Below are 21,887 nucleotides of genomic sequence, written 5' to 3' on the forward strand. Positions count from 1 at the left end.
AAGTTTAGCATGGAAAAGGAGTAAACTGCAGAAGAGCCAAGCGTAGCAGAGGCGCACACCCCTCGGGCAGCGAAAGGCGCAGGGCAGCTGCTTTGGGTAACCGCGGAAGGGACACTGACAGCCCGGGCAGGAGCCGGTCTTTGGGCAGCGGGGACGGGCAGTAATGGGGGACGGGGCACTCACAGCGAGGACAGGAACCGCTCTAAGACGGGGGGACGCGGCACTCACAGCCACGATAGGAACCGCTTAGGACGGGGGGACGCGGCTGGCGGGCGATAAGCAGGGAAGCGGCACTCACAGCCGGGACAGGAACCGCTCTAGGACAGGGGGACGCGGCTGGCGGGCGATAAGCAGGGAAGCGGCACTCACAGCCGGGACAAGAACCGCTCTAGGACAGGGGGACGCGGCTGGCGGGCGGTAAGCAGGGAAGCGGCACTCACAGCCGGGACAGGAACCGCTCTAGGACAGGGGGACGCGGCTGGCGGGCGGTAAGCAGGGAAGCGGCACTCACAGCCGGGACAGGAGCCGCCCCGCTGCCGCCCCGCTGCCGCCGGAACTGACGGCAGTGGCCGCTCCGCCCCGCATGCGCGGGGGGCCGTGGCGGGAGGGCCGTGAGGGGAGCGCGGCGCTTCTCCGCTGTCGTCCGCGGTGTCGGTCCCGGGGCTTCCACGGGGACTGGAAGGCTCTGCCTGTAAACACGAGGCGTTCCTTCATGAGGAACGCGTTAGGACGAGTGAATGAATGGTTGAATCTTCTGGGTGGTGAATTCCAGCCGACTCTGAAAACTTAAAGGGCTCTAGCTCTTAAAACGAAGTGATCCTTCCTGGCATTCCCAAACCCGAAACTGGTCTGGTGTCATAGAATCATCCAGTCCAACTGTCAACCCAGCACTGCCACTGTAACCCCTAAACCACATTGCCAGACAAATGCCTTTTAAACATCTCCAGGAATGGTGATTCTACCACTTCCCTGGGCAGTCTATTCCACTGTCTGACCACCTGAACAGTGATTTTTTTTTCCCCCTGTTTTTTTAATATCTAATCTGAATCTTCCCTGTCTCAGCTTAAGTCTGTTTCCTCTGGTCCTCACACTGTTGGCACAGCAGAAGACACCGACCCTGGCTCACTACAACCTCCTTTAAGCTTACTGTAGAGAGCAATGAGATCTCCCCTGAGCCTCCTTGAGAAGAGAGATCTTCCTCTGAGAGGATTTCTCAGTCATGTAGCTTAAATGCAAAAATCTTGAAAACTCATGATTTCTCAGTCATGTAGCTTAAATGCAAAAATCTTGAAAACTCTGGAAATATGAAAACTCCAAAGTATGAACCTTGTATGAGAGTTCAGGTGCGTTTCTGGTGGAGGATGTGGGAACCTTAATGATGTTCAGTAAGGCTAAATGCAAGATGCTGCACCTGGGTCAGCACCTCCTGGTATCAACGCAGGTTGGGGAATAAGTGGATTGAGAGCAGCCCCAAAAAGAAGGACCTGAGGGTGCTGGTGGATGAGAGGCTGGACAGGAGCCAGCTATGTGCTCTTGCATCCGAGAGCCAAACATGACCTGGGCTGATCCCACAGTGTGGGCATCAGGTGAGGGAGGGGATTGGGATTCTGCCCCTCTGCTCTGCTCTGCTGAGACCTTGTCGCTGTTGTACCAAGAATGGTGAAAAACGACACGAGTCCAGTTTCAGGGTAAGTGGCTAAATGGCCCTTATTTAATTATATAAATCAGTTTATATAGCTTCGTTCGCAAGGGTGGTATGACACCATTGGTCACTTGACCATCCACATCTCACGGTGATTGCTGGAATGCTATAACACCTATTCAAAATATTTTCTTCAGTGTACCATGATAATACTTGGAAAACAAGTCTGCAGGTGCAAGATAGAGCCTTGGTTTACAAAAACCTCAAACTGTTTCTCAGCTAGCTTGCATGAGAAAGAAAAACTTCACAGGATGCTGCAGCAGCTGGAAAATTCCTCTGCTCCTAGCTTTTTAGTATCCACAAGACCTCACCTGCAGTGCTGCATCCAGGTCTGGTATCCCCAGGACACAAAAAACTCATGGTATTCTTAGAGCAAGTCCAAAGGAAGCCATGGAAATGGTCAGAAGGCTGAAGTGCCCCTCCTATGGAGACAGCCTGAGAGAGTTTGGGTTGCTCAGCCTGGAGAAGAGAAGGGTCCAGGAACGCCTTATTGCAGCCTTTCCTTAGGGGGAATGTCATGACTTAAAGTAGTGGCACACCAACAGATTAACTTCAATAGAACTTGCAGTGTTTGAAAAATTTATGTGAGCAATTGCATTTAGGTAGAATCATAGAATCATTTAGGTTGGAAAAGACCATGAATATCATCAAGTCCAGCCTAATACTGCCAAGGCCACATCTAACCATGTCCCTAAGAGCCCCATCTACATGTCTTTCATATCCCTCATGGGATGGTGACTCAACCGCTTCCCTAAGCAGATGGTTCCAATGCTTGACAACCCTTTTGGTGGAGAAATTTTTCCTAATATCCAACCTAAACCTCCCCTGGCACAACTTGAGGCCATTTCCTCTTGTCCTGTCACTTGTTACTTGGAAGAAGAGATTAACCCTCACCTGGCTACAACCTCTTTTCAGGTCTCCTCAGCCACTGTGGCACAAGCTGTGGGCTCCTGGCAGGTCTCTACTCTCCCCTTGGGCTCCCCCAGTTTGAGAGACGTGTGGGAAACAACAGCATAAAAGGAACTGAACAAGCTTTAGCCTTGACCTTCAGTTATCTTCCAAGAAATGGGCAACATTGCCCAGAGGGAAAGGAGGAGGAGAGACAAGAAGCACAAGCTGGACTCACAGTCCCAGACAGAGGCTGACCAACCCCAACAGCAGCGCAGCCTCAGGGCCAGAGAGGGATGGGGTGTGCTCAGCCCGGTCACTCAGGGCCTCCCTTCTCTGCCAGGGGCAGCTCTTGCTCCCTTTGTCCCTTTGCTGGGAGACAGTGACTCAACAGAGGCAACTACACCTGGCAAGCTCTCAGCTGGCAGCAGGGCAAAGAGGAGCTCTGAGCCGCTCAGAGGGTCCTTCCCCTGTGCTCTCCCACCACCAAGCTCAATACCCTCAGAAATCTTGGTAGTTTGACGAGGGTTTATTTGTAAATTGAAATCATAACAGACTCTGATAGTATTTATAAGAAATTCACTGTAAGAGTAATGTCAGCTGTCTCCACAAGATGTCACAAGACGGTAAGGATGAAGAAAGAAACCAAGCTTTCCAGACATCCATGCAGCATCCCAGGATATTTGTGCTTCTCTTCCGATATACCATACACAGAATGGCCTCACAAAAGTTCTAACCTCAAGGGAATTATACAGCCTAAGAGATAATCAGCAATAGCTAACTATAAATGATGTCCCCAAATACAATAATTTTGGAATTTTATCATATACTGTGTTATCCTTGCACCAAGGTGCTTGCAACTGCTTATGGTGCTATATTTTATTAATGAATCAGTATCATCTGTAGCCTTGTCCTTATGCACTGGGCAAATTCTATATAAGATAATAACATTCAGTCAATAAACTCCCTGTGTTTTCCATTTAATGATTCTTTATGGGTACGCTCCTTTCTCCCCTAAATTCCATGTGAATTATTATTGTGTATTCTGAAAAAGCTCCTGCTCTTCTCTCTCATACTAAGTAGAGGTAATTTAATGGCCTTAGCAGATTTCTTGCCAATACAAACCATCAGGCATGTTGTTTGTAAAGCATACTGGAAACTTTTTTATTGAAACCATTAATGAATTGATGCAAATGATGTGTCACCACTTCTGGAAGTGCTCACTCGCCCTGCAGCTCTTACCCAAACAGGCACAGGTGACTTTCTGGAGCCAACGTTCCCAGCAGCAAAACCCCATCCACAAGCATGTTACAACCTTCCTATGCAGCAGGCACACAGCATAAACATGGTGAATGTGTTAATACTGAAGATGCAGCCCCATCATCACTTCATAGTTTACACATGCCCTCCACACCTCCCCACAGCTCTAACAAGTGTCAGGATGACCAGACGCATTCCCTGGTACTGTACTACAGCAGCAGAGGTGTTGAGCATCCTGTAATTACAGTTTGGTTAACAATTTTGTGGCCAGCTGGCCTGTAATCAGAATACACACAGGAGATGCCCAGTTGCCATTAAAAACAAGTTCCCCACACTCCTGTGCCAGCCTTGGGCTGAAGAGCCACGATGAGGGGGTGAGGAAGGGGAAGCCCCAAGGCTGCTCCCACCTGCGCTGGGGCAGCAGGAATCCATCCAGGTGGGAAGAGTGACTGGAAAGCTGCTCAGCACAAAAGGAGCTGTCAGAAAAGGATCTGGAAGTGCTGGTTGACCGCGGGTGAACATGAGCTGGCATGTGCCCGGGTGGGCAAGGAGGCCGGTTGCGTCCTGGCATTCTGTGACAGCAACAGTGTCGACAGCAGGACAGGACGGTGATTGTTCCTCTATGTTGGGCACTGGTGAGGCCGCACCTCAAATCCTGAGTCCAGTTCTGGGCCCCTAAATTCAGGAAGGACATTGAGGTGCTGGAGCATGTCCAGAGAAAGGCAACAGAGCTGGGGAGAGGCTGGAGCACACGTCTAATGAGGAGCAGCTGAGGGAGCTGGGGGTGTTTAGCCTAGAGAAAAGGAGGCTCAGGCGTGTGACCTTATCATTCTACAAGCACCTGGTGATCGGTCGCAGGTTGGACTCGATGATCTCAGAGATCTTTTTCCAGCCTACTTGAGTCTGTGATTCTGTGAAGGGACTCGGCAGCCGGAGCCTCAGCGTGCCCGGGTGCCCCCGGACCCGCGGACAGGAGGCGCTGAGTCCCTGTGTGGGGGAACTGTATTGCAAGGAGCCGTAATCGCGGCTGCGGGCGGGCGCCGGTACAATAGGGAGCTGTAGTCCCGGCGGGGGCGGGTCCTGGGCGGATCCCGGTGCTGTAGGGAGCTGTAGTCCCGGCGGGGGCGGGTCCTGGGCGGATCCCGGTGCTGTAGGGAGCTGTAGTCCCGGCGGGGGCGGGTCCTGGGCGGATCCCGGTGCTGTAGGGAGCTGTAGTCCCGGCGGGGGCGGGTCCTGGGCGGATCCCGGTGCTGTAGGGAGCTGTAGTCCCGGCGGGGGCGGGTCCTGGGCGGTTCCCGGTGCTGTAGGGAGCTGTAGTCCCGGCGGGGGCGGGTCCTGGGCGGATCCCGGTGCTGTAGGGAGCTGTAGTCCCGGCGGGGGCGGGTGGGTCCTGGGCGGATCCCGGTGCTGTAGGGAGCTGTAGTCCCGGCGGGGGCGGGTCCTGGGCGGATCCCGGTGCTGTAGGGAGCTGTAGTCCCGGCGGGGGCGGGCGGGTCCTGGGCGGATCCCGGTGCTGTAGGGAGCTGTAGTCCCGGCAGCCGCCGCCTACAGCTCCCGGCGGGCCGTGCCCGCGGTGCCGCGGGGACGGGCTGAGATGGCGGCGGCGCGGCTGAGCGGTACCGAGAACCGTCTGGTGTCGCTGCCCCTGTCGAGGATCCGGGTCATCATGAAGAGCTCCCCGGAGGTCTCCAGCATCAACCAGGACGCGCTGTTTCTCACCGCCAAGGCCACGGTACTGGCTCGCCCTGCCCTGCCCTGCCCTCGGGCTCCCCCGCGCCTCCCTTCCCCGGCTGAGGGGCCTCTGCCTCCGGAGCGCTCCCGCGGGCCCGGGCCGGGCTCCCGCTTCCCTTCTCTGTCCGCATCCCGAGACTGAACTGACCTTAAAGCTGCCCCGAGTTCAGAATCACAGAATGGTTTGTGTTGGGAGGAACTAAAGAAATCTGTTTCCAAACCCCTGCCATGGGCAAGGACACCTTCCACTAGACCAGGTTGCTCTAAACCCCGTCCAACTTGGCCTTGGACACTTGCAGGGATGAGGCAGCCACAGCTTCTCTGGGCACCCTGTGCCAGGACCTCACGACCCTCACAGGGAAGAATTTCTTCCTAATATCTGATCTAAACCTACTTCCTGTCAGCTCGAAGCTATTCCCCCTTGTTCTGTCACTACTTGCTCTTGCAAGTAGTCTCTCTCCATCCTTCCTTTAGACTCCCTTCAGCTACTGAAATTTAATGAGTTTCTGCACTGTGCCTAGTGTATGTGCAGTTAAATATGGTGCTTCTGCCTTTAGATAGGGATCAACTATATATGTGAATTCTTAGTCTGACTGCTCAGTTTTGTTTTAATTTTTAGGAGCTTTTTGTTCAGTATTTGGCTACATACTCCTACAAACACGGCAGAGGGAAGGAGAAGAATGCTCTGACTTACACTGACCTGTCTCATACAGCAGAAGAGTGTGAGACTTTTCAGTTCCTTGCAGGTATCGATAGCATAAGGGTAAATCCAGTGTCTGCTTTGGAAAATGAAATCTTGTTCTTAATGCTCTGTGAGGACCCATTTTTTCTACTGGTCATTGATCTCCTGCATAGCATTCAACTGGAACTCATAAACTACGTCACTGAGAACATTTATTTGTGAATGGGGATTTTTCTGCTTGCCTCTAAATTATGCAGTTATACTATATACAGTTCTCAGGATATTACCTTAGGCATTTCTTAAATTCCAGCAGTTCCATCTGAAAGCTTTAGGCCTGTGAAAGAAGATCATTGCACATCTTTAGGTGAGAAGTTATGTGGACCAAAAATGACATGTCGGAATCTGTAAATTTTGAGAAAAAGAGCTTCATTGTATGGTCCCTCTCTCCTTTTAGATATAAACACACACATGTGTTTTTACTGATACTTGGGTTTTATATTAATGGCTTGTTGGATCTAAGGCAGTTGAGCACTCAGTTTTACATCAAATAATTTACATTAGCAGACTGTAAAGATAGTTACCAGTAATCAGTCATTAAATAGAGTCCTTATCTTGGGCTACTTGTACCATAAGTGGGTAGCTCCCTCCTACTCTTACAGCTGTGTAAGTCAGACCAACTTACCTGGTTGTTCACTTAAGGTTTGTTAAAAATATTAATATTTCTTTTTGGCTCATTAGTGGTTTGGATGCAATAATATTAATGAGGCAATACAAGTGTTCAAACAGACTATAAAAGCCACAATTCTGCCTTCCAGATATCTTGCCAAAGAAGATCCTAGCTAGCAAGTATCTAAAAATGCTTGAAAAAGAGAAGCGAGATGGAGAAGTGAGGGAAGACGATGACGAGGGTCAGGAGGAAGAGGATGAAGATGAAGCTGTTGGTGACAGTGTTGGATCTTAAGGCCAATGGAAAATTGTTTCATAGTTGATCCATTTTCTATTGTATAAAGGATGTTATTTTTGTGACTGAGAATCCAGATGCTGGATTTATTTATACACTGAGCCATCTGCTTTTGCTTAAAGAAGTTTAGAAATTGAACTTCATACTCATTGGAGAATGGAATTCTTCCCTCAGAAACACGGCAGGGTAGGAAGAGACAGTGCAAACCTGACAGCAGAGCTTGGTCAGATGATTTGAAGTTGCTTTGTCAGACAATCATTACCCAAATTTAAAATTTCTTTAGAGCAGATTTCAGTTCAAAAGCTCCAAAAGTGGACCAAGTCCATGAAAAAAGTCTGTAAAAACAGCCATGTGTGCACTAAAACGTGTTAGAGGAGATCCATCCCAAGGGCTAATGTGGTTCTGTAGCTGTGGTGGTAAATGGGATAGAAAATTATGTAAATACTTGCATCTAGAGCCCTTTTCCTGAATGAACTCCACTTCTGCAGTTTCTCCTGCCAAAATGCACATTGAAGTCTGTTAATTGTGGGTTCTTCAGAATGAGCAGCTCCTTTGCCATGTGGAGAGAGATGGATTTTTCATTTGGTTTTGGTTTGTTTTTCTTTTTTTTTTTTTAATACTACAGAAGTGGCAACCATCTTGTGCAGAACTTTACATGCAACTTTTTAAAATAAACATTTTGTATGAAAACTGACAATGGATGCAGAAATTTCCTGTAGTTCTTTCCAGCTTCAGTCACACTCGTGGTCAGTGTGGCAATGTCTGCAGTGTCACGGTCACTCAGAGAGAGAGAAGTGACTGAGATCTCTTCCCCGGTGTGAGGAATGCCCCAGGTAGGTACTGGATTGTTGACAGGGAATAAGAACCTCCCACTCCAAAAAAGCTGGGCAGAAAACCAGCTGGAAATTTGACTCAAGCAACACCCTAATTTGGAGGGCAGGGTAAAGATCAGAGGATGTTGCACTGTAAAAAAATTTCCTGAAGTTATCATAAATGAAAATCATACTGTAGCAGGAATGCTGCAGTGAGTGCTGAGTGGGGCTGGATCCCTGGGGATATTCCCAAGTGGGTAAAGGCGGAACTACACCGTTGTTGAAAGAGCTGGTTTGTGCTTTTTTTTTAAATATTAAAAGTGCATGGAAATGTGTGGGGAAACTGAGCATGGAATGCTGTTTGGGGGGGTGACAGTTTTTTGGGAAAGAAAAAGAGATAAACCAGCACAAAATTGCACAGTAATTCTCCAGCATAAACAGGGATGAGGGCAACAAGCTCTGTTGCCCTCAAACAAACCTGAACCATGGTTACCTTGGGTGGGTCACAGCCACAGAGAGGAACGTCCTCCCAGCCCTGGCAGGGGTCTGACCACAGCCCCATCCCCAGCACTGCGCCCTGGAGAGAGGAGGCAAGAGGGAAAAGGGGAGAGTGTTGTCTGGAAAAGGGGTGGAAAGGGGTTTTAATTTCTGACTTAGTTTCTCACCATATGATTCCATTTAATGTCAGTAAATTATATAATTTTCCCTCCAGTCGAGTCTGTTTTGCCCATGACAGCAACTGCTCAGTGAGCTCGCTGTCTGTATCTCAACCCATGAGCTTTCTCATCCTATTTCCTCTCTTCTGTCAAACTGCATCATTTAACATGAACTTCCTCAAAAGTGACCAAGTATCTTGACCTGTTTAAGGTGTTCTGGAATTTTAGGCAGTGGAACACAGGCCAGGGGACGCTTGCCAGAATGAATTATTATTATTATAGACGTTTCTTTTTTCCCCCTACAACACCACCTTGGGAGATCCTTCCCCAGCCAGTGCTGCTCAAAGGACATGAAGTTTCCTAAACTTGCCAAAATGACGAAAGAACTGTGGTTAGTAAGTATAAATTGCCATATTTCATCCCTCTTAGAAGTTTCCTGGGGGATGATGAACATATTCTGTGAATTACTGAGACCAAAAGAATTTGCACACCCTTCTGGATTCATTCAGCCAGAATCCTCAACGGGAATGTCAGAGCAGCCAAAATTTGCCACAGCCTGCTCCAAGGCCCTGCATCTGCCAAAGCTTGTTGCCATCAAAGCAGTGAAGGGTTATTTGTTTTCCCCAAGAGCCTGACACAGAGCAAAACCTCATCCAATTCAAAGCAGCGGTTCAAAAACAAGGGAAAAAATAAAGGGAAGAGACAGCTCTGACAGTATTTCATAATATTGAGTAAAACCAATCTGTTTGCAGAGTTGGGCTCCCAAAGGAAGCTCCTTGGCATCTTTGCAATGCTGTTGGATGCTTTATAATCACCACCAGGTGCTACATCTTCTTCATTTAAAAATTGATCACTGTAGGGATACACTCAGGGAAAAAAAAAAAAAGGCATTTCAAGCAAGTGGTTTCCAAAATGTTCATCTTCCATAAACAACTCCAGGATTACACCTTATAAGCAGTTAAAGCAGCAAGGATTGTCTCTGGCTGGGCACAGAGCAGGTGGGAGCACAGGGAAACTTCAAGAACACAACTAAGGGGTGAAATGCAAGGGAGGCCAATGGGACCGGGGATTTTGGTACAGTCTCACAGTGCACAAGTTAACTGCAGAAAATGGTCAAATATTAAATGAAAAGACATGAAACAATCTCTTGTAAAGATGAGGAATTTTATTTTATTGACATACTATGAGGCAAAACAAAATTGACACCATACAAAATAACTTTATAAAATATCATTCACATCATTATTTTGTCAGGAATTACAGCATTCTGAGCTTGTTACAAGTCTTATGTTTTGAGGTGAAAAACACTCTGCTAAATCTTTAGTATTAGTTGTATACATACAGTAAGAAACCAGAACAGAACCTGTTAGGTTTTTCATGAGTTTATTGCAAAAGTAGTGCAAACTATTTTACCTTGCAAGCTGTAAAACAAACTTGGAAAAGGACCCACCTAAGCTTAAAAACATGACAATAAATGCTCAATTTCACAGCCTTTGAAGCTTCCTTCAACAGTTCTCAACAAAAAATTCCCCATCTCTGCACATTTTTAGATTTTCACCGACTCGGAAATGAAGGAGTAGAGGGTGGACCTGCAGTAGGGAGTGGGCAGAGAGCAGGAGAGTCCTGCTCCAGCATGGGGCACTGCTCTTACCCATGGATTTGGGGAATCACCCCCAAAACATCCACCAATGGGGCAGGTCACTGTGTCCCCATTAAAAAACTGCCCCTTTCCACACTCGTATTTGAGAAAAGAGGCAAGAAAGCAGAAAGAGCAAAACCAAATACAACAGAATTAAGATTAGGAACATGTATTGTCTGTTTTAGGAATATAGTATCCTTTTCCTCCTTTTCCTGAAGTCTACAAAGCGAATTCCCATGGTCCCCCTCCCTGTGTGTACACACTGCAGGGCACATCCCATCCCAAACTTCTGCATGATCCCAAGGCAGGATACTACATTCTGCGAGACCCAAGGAATACAATGGCCTAAAATGCTACTGGGGTCCCCCAAAGCAAACAGGTAGCTAAGTCATCTCCTAAAAAACCAGAAAACCAAACAAATGCTACATGAAAAATGTTAAAGAAACAAAATGCAGCATATTCAGGCTCTTTTTTTTTTTTTTTTTTTTTTTTTATCTTGAGGTACCTATATAAATATTACCTTCTGCCCAAAGTACGATTGGTTTTGTTAAAAAACTAAAGTTCTTATCACGAGCCAATTGCAGGGCAAACATTATTACTGAGAAAGTGCAACCATGCTGATCATTTATCTGCAGCATATTAAAGGATGATTAGGCTTTAGAAAATATAGCTTAAGTCTAGACCTGATGGAGCAGTTTTATAAAAACACTGAACAGAGGCATTTTCCTTTTGTTCGAGTCTCTCTGCAACAGAAAGCCTTAGGAAACAGCTTGGAAGTCCTGCCATGATGGAATGTCAGCACTTTTACAATCCCATATATAGATTTTTTTTTTTTCTTTTAATATTTAAACTAAATACAATTTTACAGCAAAGAGTCCCCCTGTGTAGTAGGTACTGGTAAAAAGTGGATTTTAAAAAAATTTATTAAACTTCAAAAAATGATAGCATATCACAACTTAAAGCTTTCCGAAAAGGAATTCTTTTTGAGTAAAAAAGGTTCACATAGTAGAAAAAAGTTACACATTGTTGTAAACTGTTACATACAAAACTGTGGAAAGGTCAATGATGTTTTATTCCCTCACCCTTACACATGTATCAAATTTATATATATACACATACACACACAAAGTCGTGTGCTATATGCATACATAGAGACACAGAGATGTAGAGATCTGGGGTCAGGATTAAACATTTCCAAAACCTTCTTTATTGGGTATTTCTCTTTGCCTAGGTCAGCTGTGATACTTTATTTTACAACTTGCTACACTGAAAAATATTTTCAAATTCAGTTTTTTGTGGCATGGTTAAAATCCATTTGCTGTTTTTAATCAAGATGAGTTTTGATTGTTGTGCACTGGGGAAAAAAAACACAAAGGCACAAAGAATAGAACTCAAATCCAAGATTGTTGTCTCAGAACAAGAAACCCAAGGTTTTGGGCCATGGTTGGGGTCGATTTGGTCGCCTTTGTCAAATCTCCTTGACAATTTGAGTAATTAGCACCCAACTGGTTACATGAGGTAGATCCAAATTGGAAAAAAAAATACTAAAATAAAAGCAAGCTGGGTCCCCAACACTTTTTTTTTGCCTCTATTTAAAATGTTTTAAGGATCCTATGTCAGTCATAAGAAATGGAATCGGTGGCACCTACCCGAAGCAAGCACGGAACTCAAGAATGGCTTTTTTTGGGATGTAAAATTTGAAGTGTTAGATCACAATCCTCCTTCAGGCAGAGATTTGCTGGCAGGGGGAGGGAGAAGAATATGTCTGACAACAAGGACAACAAAAAGCTTGGGATTTGGGAAAGCCTGTTTGGGGTCAGCTGCTGGAGGAAGGCCCAAGAGGCCTCAACAGCCAGTGCCCAAAGAGGCATCACAGTACAGACAGCTACAGGCATCCCTTATTTCTCAGGCCAGGAGACTTCCTTTACTAACACTGAAGCTCTACAGGAACATCCTCCTGTCATTAAACAGTATTTTTGCATACTCTGAGAGAGAAATCTGACACATTTATCATTTAGTTAAGGCTTAGTTTAAAGTGGCGTGGCCACACAGCATCATGCAAGTGCTCACCTACGGCAGCGAGAGAAGCAATGGATTGATTCCACCCCCCTGTGACCCCCCAGCACTGCCAAGTGATGCCTCCAACCTCCACGGGAAATCCTACAGTGCCAGGGATACCCTTCAGAGTCAGCTGAGAGTAATTCTGGGTCTGGTTTTTGCATTACAAGTGCTACTCTCCCCCAGCCAGCACTACATCATTTATATACTGCAAGCACGAGACAGTTCCACAGAGATGCAACACACACACACAAAACTACTCAACACACATTTAGTACCACTTGGAACAACCTTAACATCGTATCTTTTTTCTTTTTTTCTCAAAAAAAAAAAAAAAAAAAAAAAAAAAAAGCAAACTTTATATGGTCATAGAAACATTTTGATTGGAGGGAACATTTACAATATTAAGCTTCTGGATTGATTTTTGGTTCTTTTTTTTCAGTTATTTTATAAAAAATAATTTTTAAAAATTGATACTATTAAAACAAAAGATTAAAAACCTTAGCAGATAAAGTCAGTTAAATTTGCAATGTACCAAAATTAAAGCAAAAAAAAAAAAAAAGGATTTAATCAATACATTCTGTTTTCTATCTCACCCTCCCAAGATCAAGTTAACCACTCTGCTGCACAGAAATCCAGGGCTGGACCTTTACTTATCAACTGCCCTAAATGTTGAAGTCTTTGTGATTGTTCAACTAATAAAATACTGCAAAAGCCACGGAAATTGTGCTTATTATTTCCAGCCAAATATTGCCTTTTTATCTTTTACAGACAGCCTATATACTGTCCCCTTTCCTATCACACACGTGTGTACACACACAGCAAGGGACACACACACAGATCTAGCAAATCTACTAAACTTCATCAACAAATTACAGAAAGCAAGTGGTAACAGTCTTCAGGACAGCACAGAGCTTTGCCAGATGTAATTCCTCATTGCACCTCACTGAAAATTTGATTTTCCAAGATAAATAATTCTGAAACTTACTTTTTAATGGATTTTGATGGTTTAGTTGGGTTTTTTTCTCTTATTTTCTTTAAAATGCAATTACAAAGTCGTCATGTGTAAATGAGATGAGCAATTGAAGGGCTCAGTCATGTTAAGTTTCACGAGAAAATGTATCAGGAATGACAAAATTTGGGTCAAATCCTTATAGTTTTTATAGCATAGAAACAGTGCTATAGAACAGTGAGGTTTGAGCACCTCACAGTTGATGCAGAATTAACTTTGGGGAAATCTAGAAACAAAATTCACTGGATCTCATGTTGGTACTTGAGAGGTCTGATCCAACCCACAGCAGCTGAGGTTTTGGGGTGCTCATAAAGCCCAGACAGCATCTGCTTTGAGCCAAGTACATGGCAGGCAAAAATATGCAATTTCACAAATAATGGCACGAGTGAAGCTTCCTCTATTCATGGCTTTAAAACCAGGAAAAGCTGACAAACACAGAAAAAAGTCCACATTATTTAATTTTTTTTTTTTTTCTGACAGGAAATCCAACCTAACAAAGCAAACACAAACAGCACCAGCCAGGGGATTAGAGACTCCCAAGCTTGCCTGCTGACCTGTTCACCATTCACACTTGCCATGCACACTCAAAAAAACCCCATAAAACGACCAGAAAAGTTCAAATTTAAATTTTGGGGACAACTCCTAGGCTTGCTCCCAGGTCAGACAGCATCTGCAATCCCTGCTGATGAGCAGAGAGCAGCTGTTCCAGGAGGTGGTTTAGTTGTGTTTAAAGGGAGGAAAAAAATAACAAAACTAAAGCCCGTGGTACAACAGCACATTAAAAATGTGAGGAGAAAAACGCAACTAAAACCTGTGCACTCCTAAGAAGCCCGTGGAAAGGATTATTGCCTTTGATACAGAACTGCCTTGCAAGCCAAGGCTCCTCAAACCACACAGGGAGGTTGGCTGGTGGAAGAGCAGCCACAGGCAGTTTTAGGATGCATCTGCTGAGGCAGCGCATGGATAAATCCAAAGGAATTGCTTTTTTGGGGGATTTTTAGGTGGGAGGAAGGAGCAGCCAGACTTTACCTGGTGCTGCAGGTCTGTAGTGCTGCCATGTACAGAACTCCCACAACTGACTCCTGCCAACCTCTCAACCCTCCCTGTCCTGGCCCCAACCAAGTCAGAGCTCCCTGACACCACAAACCAACTTGGGGAGCTCCCTACCAACCTTCCCCCTCTGGGATGGGGCCAGCAGATGGGTGCAGCAGGGGGGATTTCTGAGGGGCACTTGCAGGGAAGCCAGAAGGAAAACTAAGAATTAAACTGTCACCTGAACAAGTGCTTAAATTGGCAATTTTGCAAGGAAATGTCTCCCCTCACTTCCTCATCTCATTTCCCCAAGGGCTGGGGTACCCAGTCTTTCTTTTCTCTATGGCATGAGCAGCACCAAGCACAGGGCTCCTTAAACTTCCTGATGATCCCAGGTCTGCCTTGTCTGTATACAAAACTCTGCTCCCATCAGAGACAGAGGAGCTGTTCAGCATCTCTGCACAGTGCAAGCCCTGCCAGCAATAGTGTCCTCGATCTGCAGTGCAGAATATAGTGAAACATCTCCAAAGCAGCCATTTACCCTGCACTTCACACTTTTGGGGGGGCTTTGTTAAATCATGACTGAGAACTGAACCAAACTGACAGGATTTTGCCCCATTCAGTTATTAATGAGCTGATTTATAATTTATTCAGTCACTTGCAAAATCTGGGCTCCCGAAAGTCAGGACATCAGCAATCTCCTGCCATGGATGAGCTCCATTAGTGTCTACAGCCAGAGATTAAGGGAAGGAAATTGCAGGGAGCACAGAATCCCAGGAAACTCACTGTGATAGGCCAAAATCCATAGCACAAAGACCTGTTACCTCTAAATAAAAATCAACTTTAACACTGCTACAAAACCACACCAGCACACGGTGCTCCAACAGGTATTTCTGTCAGCAGAGTGGTTTGTTCTGAGATGAGGAAGCTTTTCTGGAATAATTGTAAACAAAATTCTGATGTATTAACACAGTTTTCTACAGTTTCATTTCAGGTCACTTAAAGCACCCTCAGTCCATGTGCACTTATGTCGGGGTTGAGTTTTGGCCAAGGCTCTGCACAGAACTGACACTAAACAGTCCCAAGATGAACATACTCAGGTTTGGGGTTGTTTTTTGGTGGTTTGGTTTGGGTTTTTTTCCTGCACTTTAAAGTTTTTAATTTTCCGAGCAAGGAATAAAGTATTTTCACTCTTACAGTCGCATGTCAACTCATCTAAAAAACACATTTAAAAATAATTTTTAAATTACTTTTTGCCTCAGACTCAAAATACATTTCAAGCACCTTCACGTCACTTTCAGAGAAAACCTGACATTTTCTGGCCAACAGGTAAAGAACAGAAACATTTTTCATTTGGAAAACAACAGTATAGAAACTCAAGTAAAGGGACAGGTCACAGAGGGAACTGCTGCGATGGACTGACCCTGAGCAGAAGCAGATGTGCCAGACGTGCCTCTTGCCAGGTCTGGTACCCTCTCAATACACAGGGGCACCTCTGGAAGACAGAGGGAAGGCTGAGCAGCCACCCAGGATCACAGTATGGCACTGCCACTTCCCAGGAAGGAACAGACCAGGACAAATCCAGTCCCTCTGGGAGCATTTTGGCTGCTTAGTGGGAGGTTCACGTCAATGAATTCTTCTGTGAAGGAACACTGGAGGTAGCCTTGAACTGCACCTGCTTTGTAACTAAAGATTCTCACAAACCCACTTTTGTAGTGATTTGGCCAAGCAATTACATTCAAATTAACACTTCGAAGAAGTGACAAAGCAACTGAAACACTAAATGAGATTAAACAGATTCTGTGCCACACCAAGCACACACAGCACCCCTCTCCCATACAATCTGGATTAAACCCTCTCAGAAAATGCATCTTTCCAGTCATTTACCCTCAGAAACGGAAGGCAGGACTTGATGGTTTGCATCCTAACTTCAGACAGTGGGGCTGGAGTTGGGGTCTGTCCTGTCCCCGAGGGTTATGGAAGCAAAAGGCAACTGCTGATGGACGGGAGATCCATGGGCAGAGGTGACACCATTCCTTTAGCTCAGAGCACTGAAACATCCACTGCACACCCCAATCCCACACCATGCAGGGACAGACAGCAAGACATCCTAACTGGATCCCAAATCCCTGTAATTCCACTAATTCTGCCACATCCACTGGTTCTGCTTCTACGACACTAGAATCAGATGCTGAAGCAACCAAGGAAAACCTGTGAGAGTACAGCTGATGATCCAGGTATTACATTAATGCCATCAGTCACCTAACTGATACCAAAATTGGCATTTGAACCTTGCACAGACAACGAGCACAGCGAGAGCTGAAAAAATGCATCTCTGTGGCCTGGCAGGAATGTGCACAGGGGAGGGAAGAAATGTTTTATAAATTCCAACAAACCCTAAATATTTCCACTGTCATAAAGCAACTGTGCCGTTCTTGGATTAACACTATAATGCAAACAAAGGCTAACAGCATTTGACACCAAAGCTCGTATATCAACACTGGAAAATATGGCAGGATTCTGGAATATATAACAAGGAATGGTATCCCCAGCATTTCAGTATTTGCTGTACAGAGCACTATTTACAGTATTTTCAAAGAGCCACAACAGATGCAAAAAAAAAAAAAATCTTACAGTAAAAAGAGAGGTTAAAAAAACCCAAAAAATCAGTGCAATTACCTTCTACTTGAAGTTTTCCTTAGGAAAGATGGCATGTGTGCATCAAGAAGCATGTTACCAAATGGAATATGAAAGTAAAAAACAAAGGACTGCCCTGCATTAGGAATGGGGAAAGCCACACAAAGAGAGATGCTATGGCAGGAGAAGAGTATTAAAAAAACAGGAAAACAAGTGAGTTTAATTACACTGGTCTCAAGTGTGAAAAATACTGAGAACTCTTCTTACATTCGTTTAGTTAATGTGTAAAAGATGTCAAAGATGTCTTTAAAAAAAAAGGTCCCTTATGGGTTATTTATGCCACCAGAGATGCTTATTTGACTGAGTCTGCTATTTAATCAAAAGCCTTTGGGCCCCAATGACTTGAGTCAGAAACAAAAACTAAGAAGCATCTTAGAAAATTCAATCTTTTCAGAAAAACCCCTGAACTCCTCACACCTACTCTCCAAAAGTTTTAATTTGAAAATCCTTGTGGAAATACCTCGTCTTATAAAAATGATCCAACAAGAACAAGACTCTGTTACAATGGACAAAGGCTGCAGGAGTTATTGAGAGAGGAAGAATCAAAGCCAAACCTTCACAACCTTTTTTTTTTTTTTACTATCAGGGAACGCTGCCTGGGGGCCTGGATAGAGATCAATGGTATTTGTTACCTGACAGATCAAGAAACAAGGGAATTCCTGTGCCAAAGCTTCTACATGGAAGATCATTGATTGTAATTCACTAAGTTAAATATTCTAAAGCAAACCGAGCCAAAATAAGGAGCTCTAATAAAACAACTCATCTCACACTGTACATCAGTGCAAACACACACACACACATACACAAGTGTTAAATTGCATAGGGCTGTCTTAATTGCCACATACAGGCAGAGACAAATCCACCTACTTCCAGCATTTCCCAACAGGACATTGCTCCTAAGGATCAGCTCAGTTGTTTCCTGGGTGCTAGAACAGATGGAGTGGACTCGTTACTCTGTTCAGCCACTGGAGCAGAAATTTCCACCATTAAGCAAACCTCATTATTGCATTAGATTTTGCACATCAGGGAAAAAAAACCTAACTTTTCAGTATTTCATGTCTTCTGACAGTACTTGCCACCTCCCAAGAGGAGCATTTCACACTTCCTATGCTGGTTTTGGGGGTTCTGCAGTGGGACTCCTTTGCATGGGCTGGAAAATGCCCCAAGTGCCCAAGGGTGGCACAAATTTGGTTATTGCTGACCTGAGCTACACAGTGACCCAGAGACTCAGAGCTGTGACCTCAGCTGGCACTTCTCCAGCAGCAACCTGTGGGAGACTGAGACTTCTTGACCTTTGTGTTGACCTGAGATGTTTCTGCTCTACACCAGACATGTGGGAGGTACAGAATAAAAAATAATACTAGGATCTTAGGTGTTTGTGGTGGGTTTTTCTGGACATTCTTGAATACATAGTTTATATTAAAAATACTCCCAGAAGGAGAGCTGCTGGACTGCCAGCATGCTGTACTTTACAAAGCATGTACTTAATCAGTGGGTTTGTTTGGGGTTTTTTTTAACGTTTTAAATTATTCACTAATTCACCACTGGTGGGAGGGAAAAGGAGGGAGACACCAAGGCATAAAGGATTAGCAGTATTAGAGGCTTAGAAAGATCTGTAAAAGGTAAAAACATCCTGAAATGCACATAAACATCCCAAGTTCTTCATACTTAGGGAAAGAAAGCTACACAGAATATCTGCTCATTCCAAGAGGATACACAAACAACAACTACTCTCAGATTAAGGAGCTGCCTAAAACTCTCTTACAAAGGAAACATCTTAAACAGGATGCAGTGCAATCCCAGGCTGCTTCAGAAATGAGATTTGAGGTCAAGACAGATCCTGGTCTCCTCACCCCATCTGACCACCTGTACAATTCCTTTGTCCCAGATCTCCGTGGAAAGAGGGGGATGAATTTCACATCCAAAAGGTCTCTGCATAACAGACAGCAAATAAGTTAAATGATGTCTTAAAATGGATGATCTTTATCCTATTTGATAAGAAGAATCCATATAAAAATAATTCTTATATAAAACTCTGCCAAATTAATATCTTCACTGAAATAGGAAAGCTCTCAAGGAAACACAGAGAAGTGCAACACACCCACCAAGGGGAGGATCTGCAGCTCAGGGGTACTTGAGGGGAGGTAGGTACAACCTCGCTGGCACACAGCAAGACAGACAATGCTACCTAGGATTTGCTTCAAATTTACAGAAATCTGAATTTATAGAACTATGACCAAGAAGACACTCTGAGCCAGCAGCCTGATCACCAATTAGAATAGTGATACTATTACAACAGTAATAGTAACAAATAGTAAGAGAAACAAATACAATTATTCCATTAACAGGTTCTACATTTCACCTACAAAACACTGACAACCAACACACTGCTACAAGGGGAAGATCTGAACTGGAATTATGTACCTAAAAATCTTTATGCAGCAAAGGTTGGGCATTTTCTAGCTTATCCAACACCACCTAGTCGCAGATGACCTGCTCTGTGGCCCAGAGCTCTGCATGGGTTAAAGCTACTCGCCCATCCCAGTGGCCAGAGGTAAAAGTGTCCAAACAGAGACTGAGCAGCTGCTCAGAGAAAAGGGAAAAGACAAAGCAAAATCCATCAATGGAAGAGAATAAAGGTTTTCCAACTTGCCTCTCAGCATGTCATTTCAGTTATCCCATGGAAAAACAAACAAGATCAACTCAGCATAAACAACTTTCCTGGGCTTTTTCCATTTTCTGCTAAACCTGCTCATGGCATTGTCATTAGTGCAATGGTTTACATGTGTGTTATGGTTTTTATGAATCCAGTGTGCAAACTAACAGAAGCATCTGTCTAATAATTATCAGTTTTAATTAATGCTTCTTCTAAGAGAATGGCCAAACTCTCACATCTCCTACAGATCTTATGCATAATGAAGAGAGTTTCACCTCCCTCCCTAAGTAAACTTCAGTTTCCTAATTTTTATCTTTACTGCATAGATTCTCTGACTTCTGCCTAACTTCCAGCGAGCCACTCTCCTCTAGCAGAGCTCCTGCTTCACCACTACTCAACATATAAATAAAATACAATTGTTTTGTGCTTGAATGAACGGAGGATGTCGGTCTTGTGTGCGTCTGAACCGCAGAGGTAAAACCTGCTGTGTTGTGTGCATGTTGAAAAAGCCTTTCTGCAAATCCCAAGCTACAACAGACACTGGCTGCATCTCTGACCTCTCACCACATCGATTGCATATTTTTTTTTTTGCATTTGAAGAGTAATGTCCCCACAAAAAGGATTTTACTTTCTAAGTTCAAAGCATTCTTGATATGTTAACAGAAGTATGATGAGCACTCCTTAGTAAATAAAAATAAATAATAGCATCTAGTCTATCACATTAATACTGTGAAACATATATAAAATTTACATTAACTCAAACAACAGTGAAAAAGGATTGTACTGTATTTATCACCACAGACCCGTATTCTTTAGAGACTTTGGAAAGTAAGTGTCACAGTCCTGTATGACAAATCCTAAAGTTAGCTGTCAGTATGATTTAAAAAAAACTTTACAAATTTTTGAATGGCACATTCTCTTTTGCCGATCTAACTGGAGCTATTAAAAGCTTAGTTACAGGTTGGTTTTTTTTTATATTCATCTTTAGTCTATGAAAAACATTTTAAAATGCAGCACAATAAAAAACATTCAAGAACAAGCTTCAGAAAATACATATGCCCTTAGACACGCAGAGAATAATCTGAGAATAATCTTTATAAGACAATTAGAAACCAGAACTTTGTCACGCTCTTATTTTGAAAATAAAAATTTTGTAAATGCATCCAGAATAATCAAGGCTTCATAAATACTCAAAAGATGCTTTGCTTTCCTTTGTATTAAAAGCTGATTCACAGCGTTTTAGCTCATCAAATCTTAGTATGAATTAGATCTTTCCAAATTATCAAAAGCAACTCCATGAACAGCAAACTGAATGAGGAGTTTTGTGGGTTGGGTTGTTGGTTTGGTTTTTTGTTTTTCTTCCCTAAGTCCTGAGATCGCAGCTCTTGATTTAATTATAAAATCTGGGTCTGTTTTATAGCAAGCAGCTCAGAGATTTTTGGCAAACCACATTTCCGACAATAGGAGGGTTTGGTAGAAGAATGCAGTTTGTGATCAAGTCTGAAATTCTGGACGGAAGGCTTCCTTGCAATGGGAAAGAAAGGAATTAAGATGCATCACTCGTAGCTGGCTGTCCCTGGGCTGGGGCATCTGTTGGTCTAAGTGCAGCTGCTCTGGTGTGAATCCAATCCTGCCTTGTCCGGAGCCGCTGAACATTGAAACACATCAAGCAAAGTACATTGTGCGCAGCGTGTCCTGGTGCACCTGGACTGCCTTAGCAAGTGCTTGGTGATCTCTGCCATTGCTCTGGCCAGAAGTGTGGCTTCCTTCAGCACTGAAAGAGAAGGGGGGGGCAGGGGAAGACAAAAAACAACAGGTTGGGGGGCGGGGAGAGAAATCCTATTTAATCTGCATCTCTTTGGACATGTTTCTGTATCATTCGTTTCTTCTGAAAAGAATGGTCAAACATTAATTACCCTTAAAGCACCACTGAGGTTCTGAAACAGAACAAACAGAACACAGCACATACAGGAACATCTTCTGCTTTGTTTCAGAAGCATAATTAAGTGGTGAGAGCAAATTCACCCTTAAACTGCTGAGGACACCACTGATCTGAGAATTAATTAGCCCACTGCCTTCCTCCTTGCTTTCCAATTCTGCA

The 21,887-nt window shown here is 44.3% G+C and overlaps 3 protein-coding genes across 6 annotated transcripts in view; 1 reads left to right on the top strand and 2 right to left on the bottom strand.

Moving 5' to 3' along the window:
* TRAPPC9 (trafficking protein particle complex subunit 9) overlaps positions 1-555 on the bottom strand; it is a 475,415-nt gene extending 474,860 nt beyond the window's left edge. For 2 of the 4 annotated variants that reach the window (XM_082277957.1, XM_082277954.1), the window contains exon 1: positions 299-387. The gene's annotated coding sequence lies outside the window, so the exon portion shown is untranslated. The other 2 variants (XM_082277955.1, XM_082277956.1) reach the window with 2 other exon arrangements.
* Positions 556-5,418: 4,863 nt separating this feature from the next.
* Positions 5,419-7,921, top strand: CHRAC1 (chromatin accessibility complex subunit 1). The gene is made up of 3 exons (XM_082293361.1): positions 5,419-5,582; positions 6,201-6,327; positions 7,079-7,921. The coding sequence occupies exons 1-3, from the start codon at positions 5,445-5,447 to the stop codon at positions 7,222-7,224; spliced, it is 411 nt and encodes a 136-aa protein (XP_082149487.1). The 5' UTR covers positions 5,419-5,444; the 3' UTR covers positions 7,225-7,921.
* A 1,918-nt stretch (positions 7,922-9,839) lies between these two features.
* Positions 9,840-21,887, bottom strand: part of AGO2 (argonaute RISC catalytic component 2) — a 57,132-nt gene continuing 45,084 nt past the window's right edge. The window contains exon 19 of the mRNA XM_082289410.1: positions 9,840-21,560. Coding sequence (XP_082145536.1) covers positions 21,452-21,560 — 109 coding nt within the window. The 3' untranslated portion in view covers positions 9,840-21,451. The remainder of the gene's footprint in view (positions 21,561-21,887) is intronic.

This window comes from Coloeus monedula, assembly GCF_965178545.1.
Source record: "Coloeus monedula genome assembly, chromosome: 1".
NCBI lineage: Eukaryota > Metazoa > Chordata > Aves > Passeriformes > Corvidae > Coloeus > Coloeus monedula.

What these genes read in the sequence shown, in the direction of transcription:
- CHRAC1 (XM_082293361.1), top strand. Translation starts at nt 5,445, where the DNA reads ATGGCGGCGGCGCGGCTGAGCGGTACCGAGAACCGTCTGGTGTCGCTG. An exon ending in TTCTCACCGCCAAGGCCACG is followed by an intron (nt 5,583 to 6,200) that starts GTACTGGCTCGC and finishes TTTAATTTTTAG; the next exon opens with GAGCTTTTTGTTCAGTATTT. An exon ending in GACTTTTCAGTTCCTTGCAG is followed by an intron (nt 6,328 to 7,078) that starts GTATCGATAGCA and finishes TCTGCCTTCCAG; the next exon opens with ATATCTTGCCAAAGAAGATC.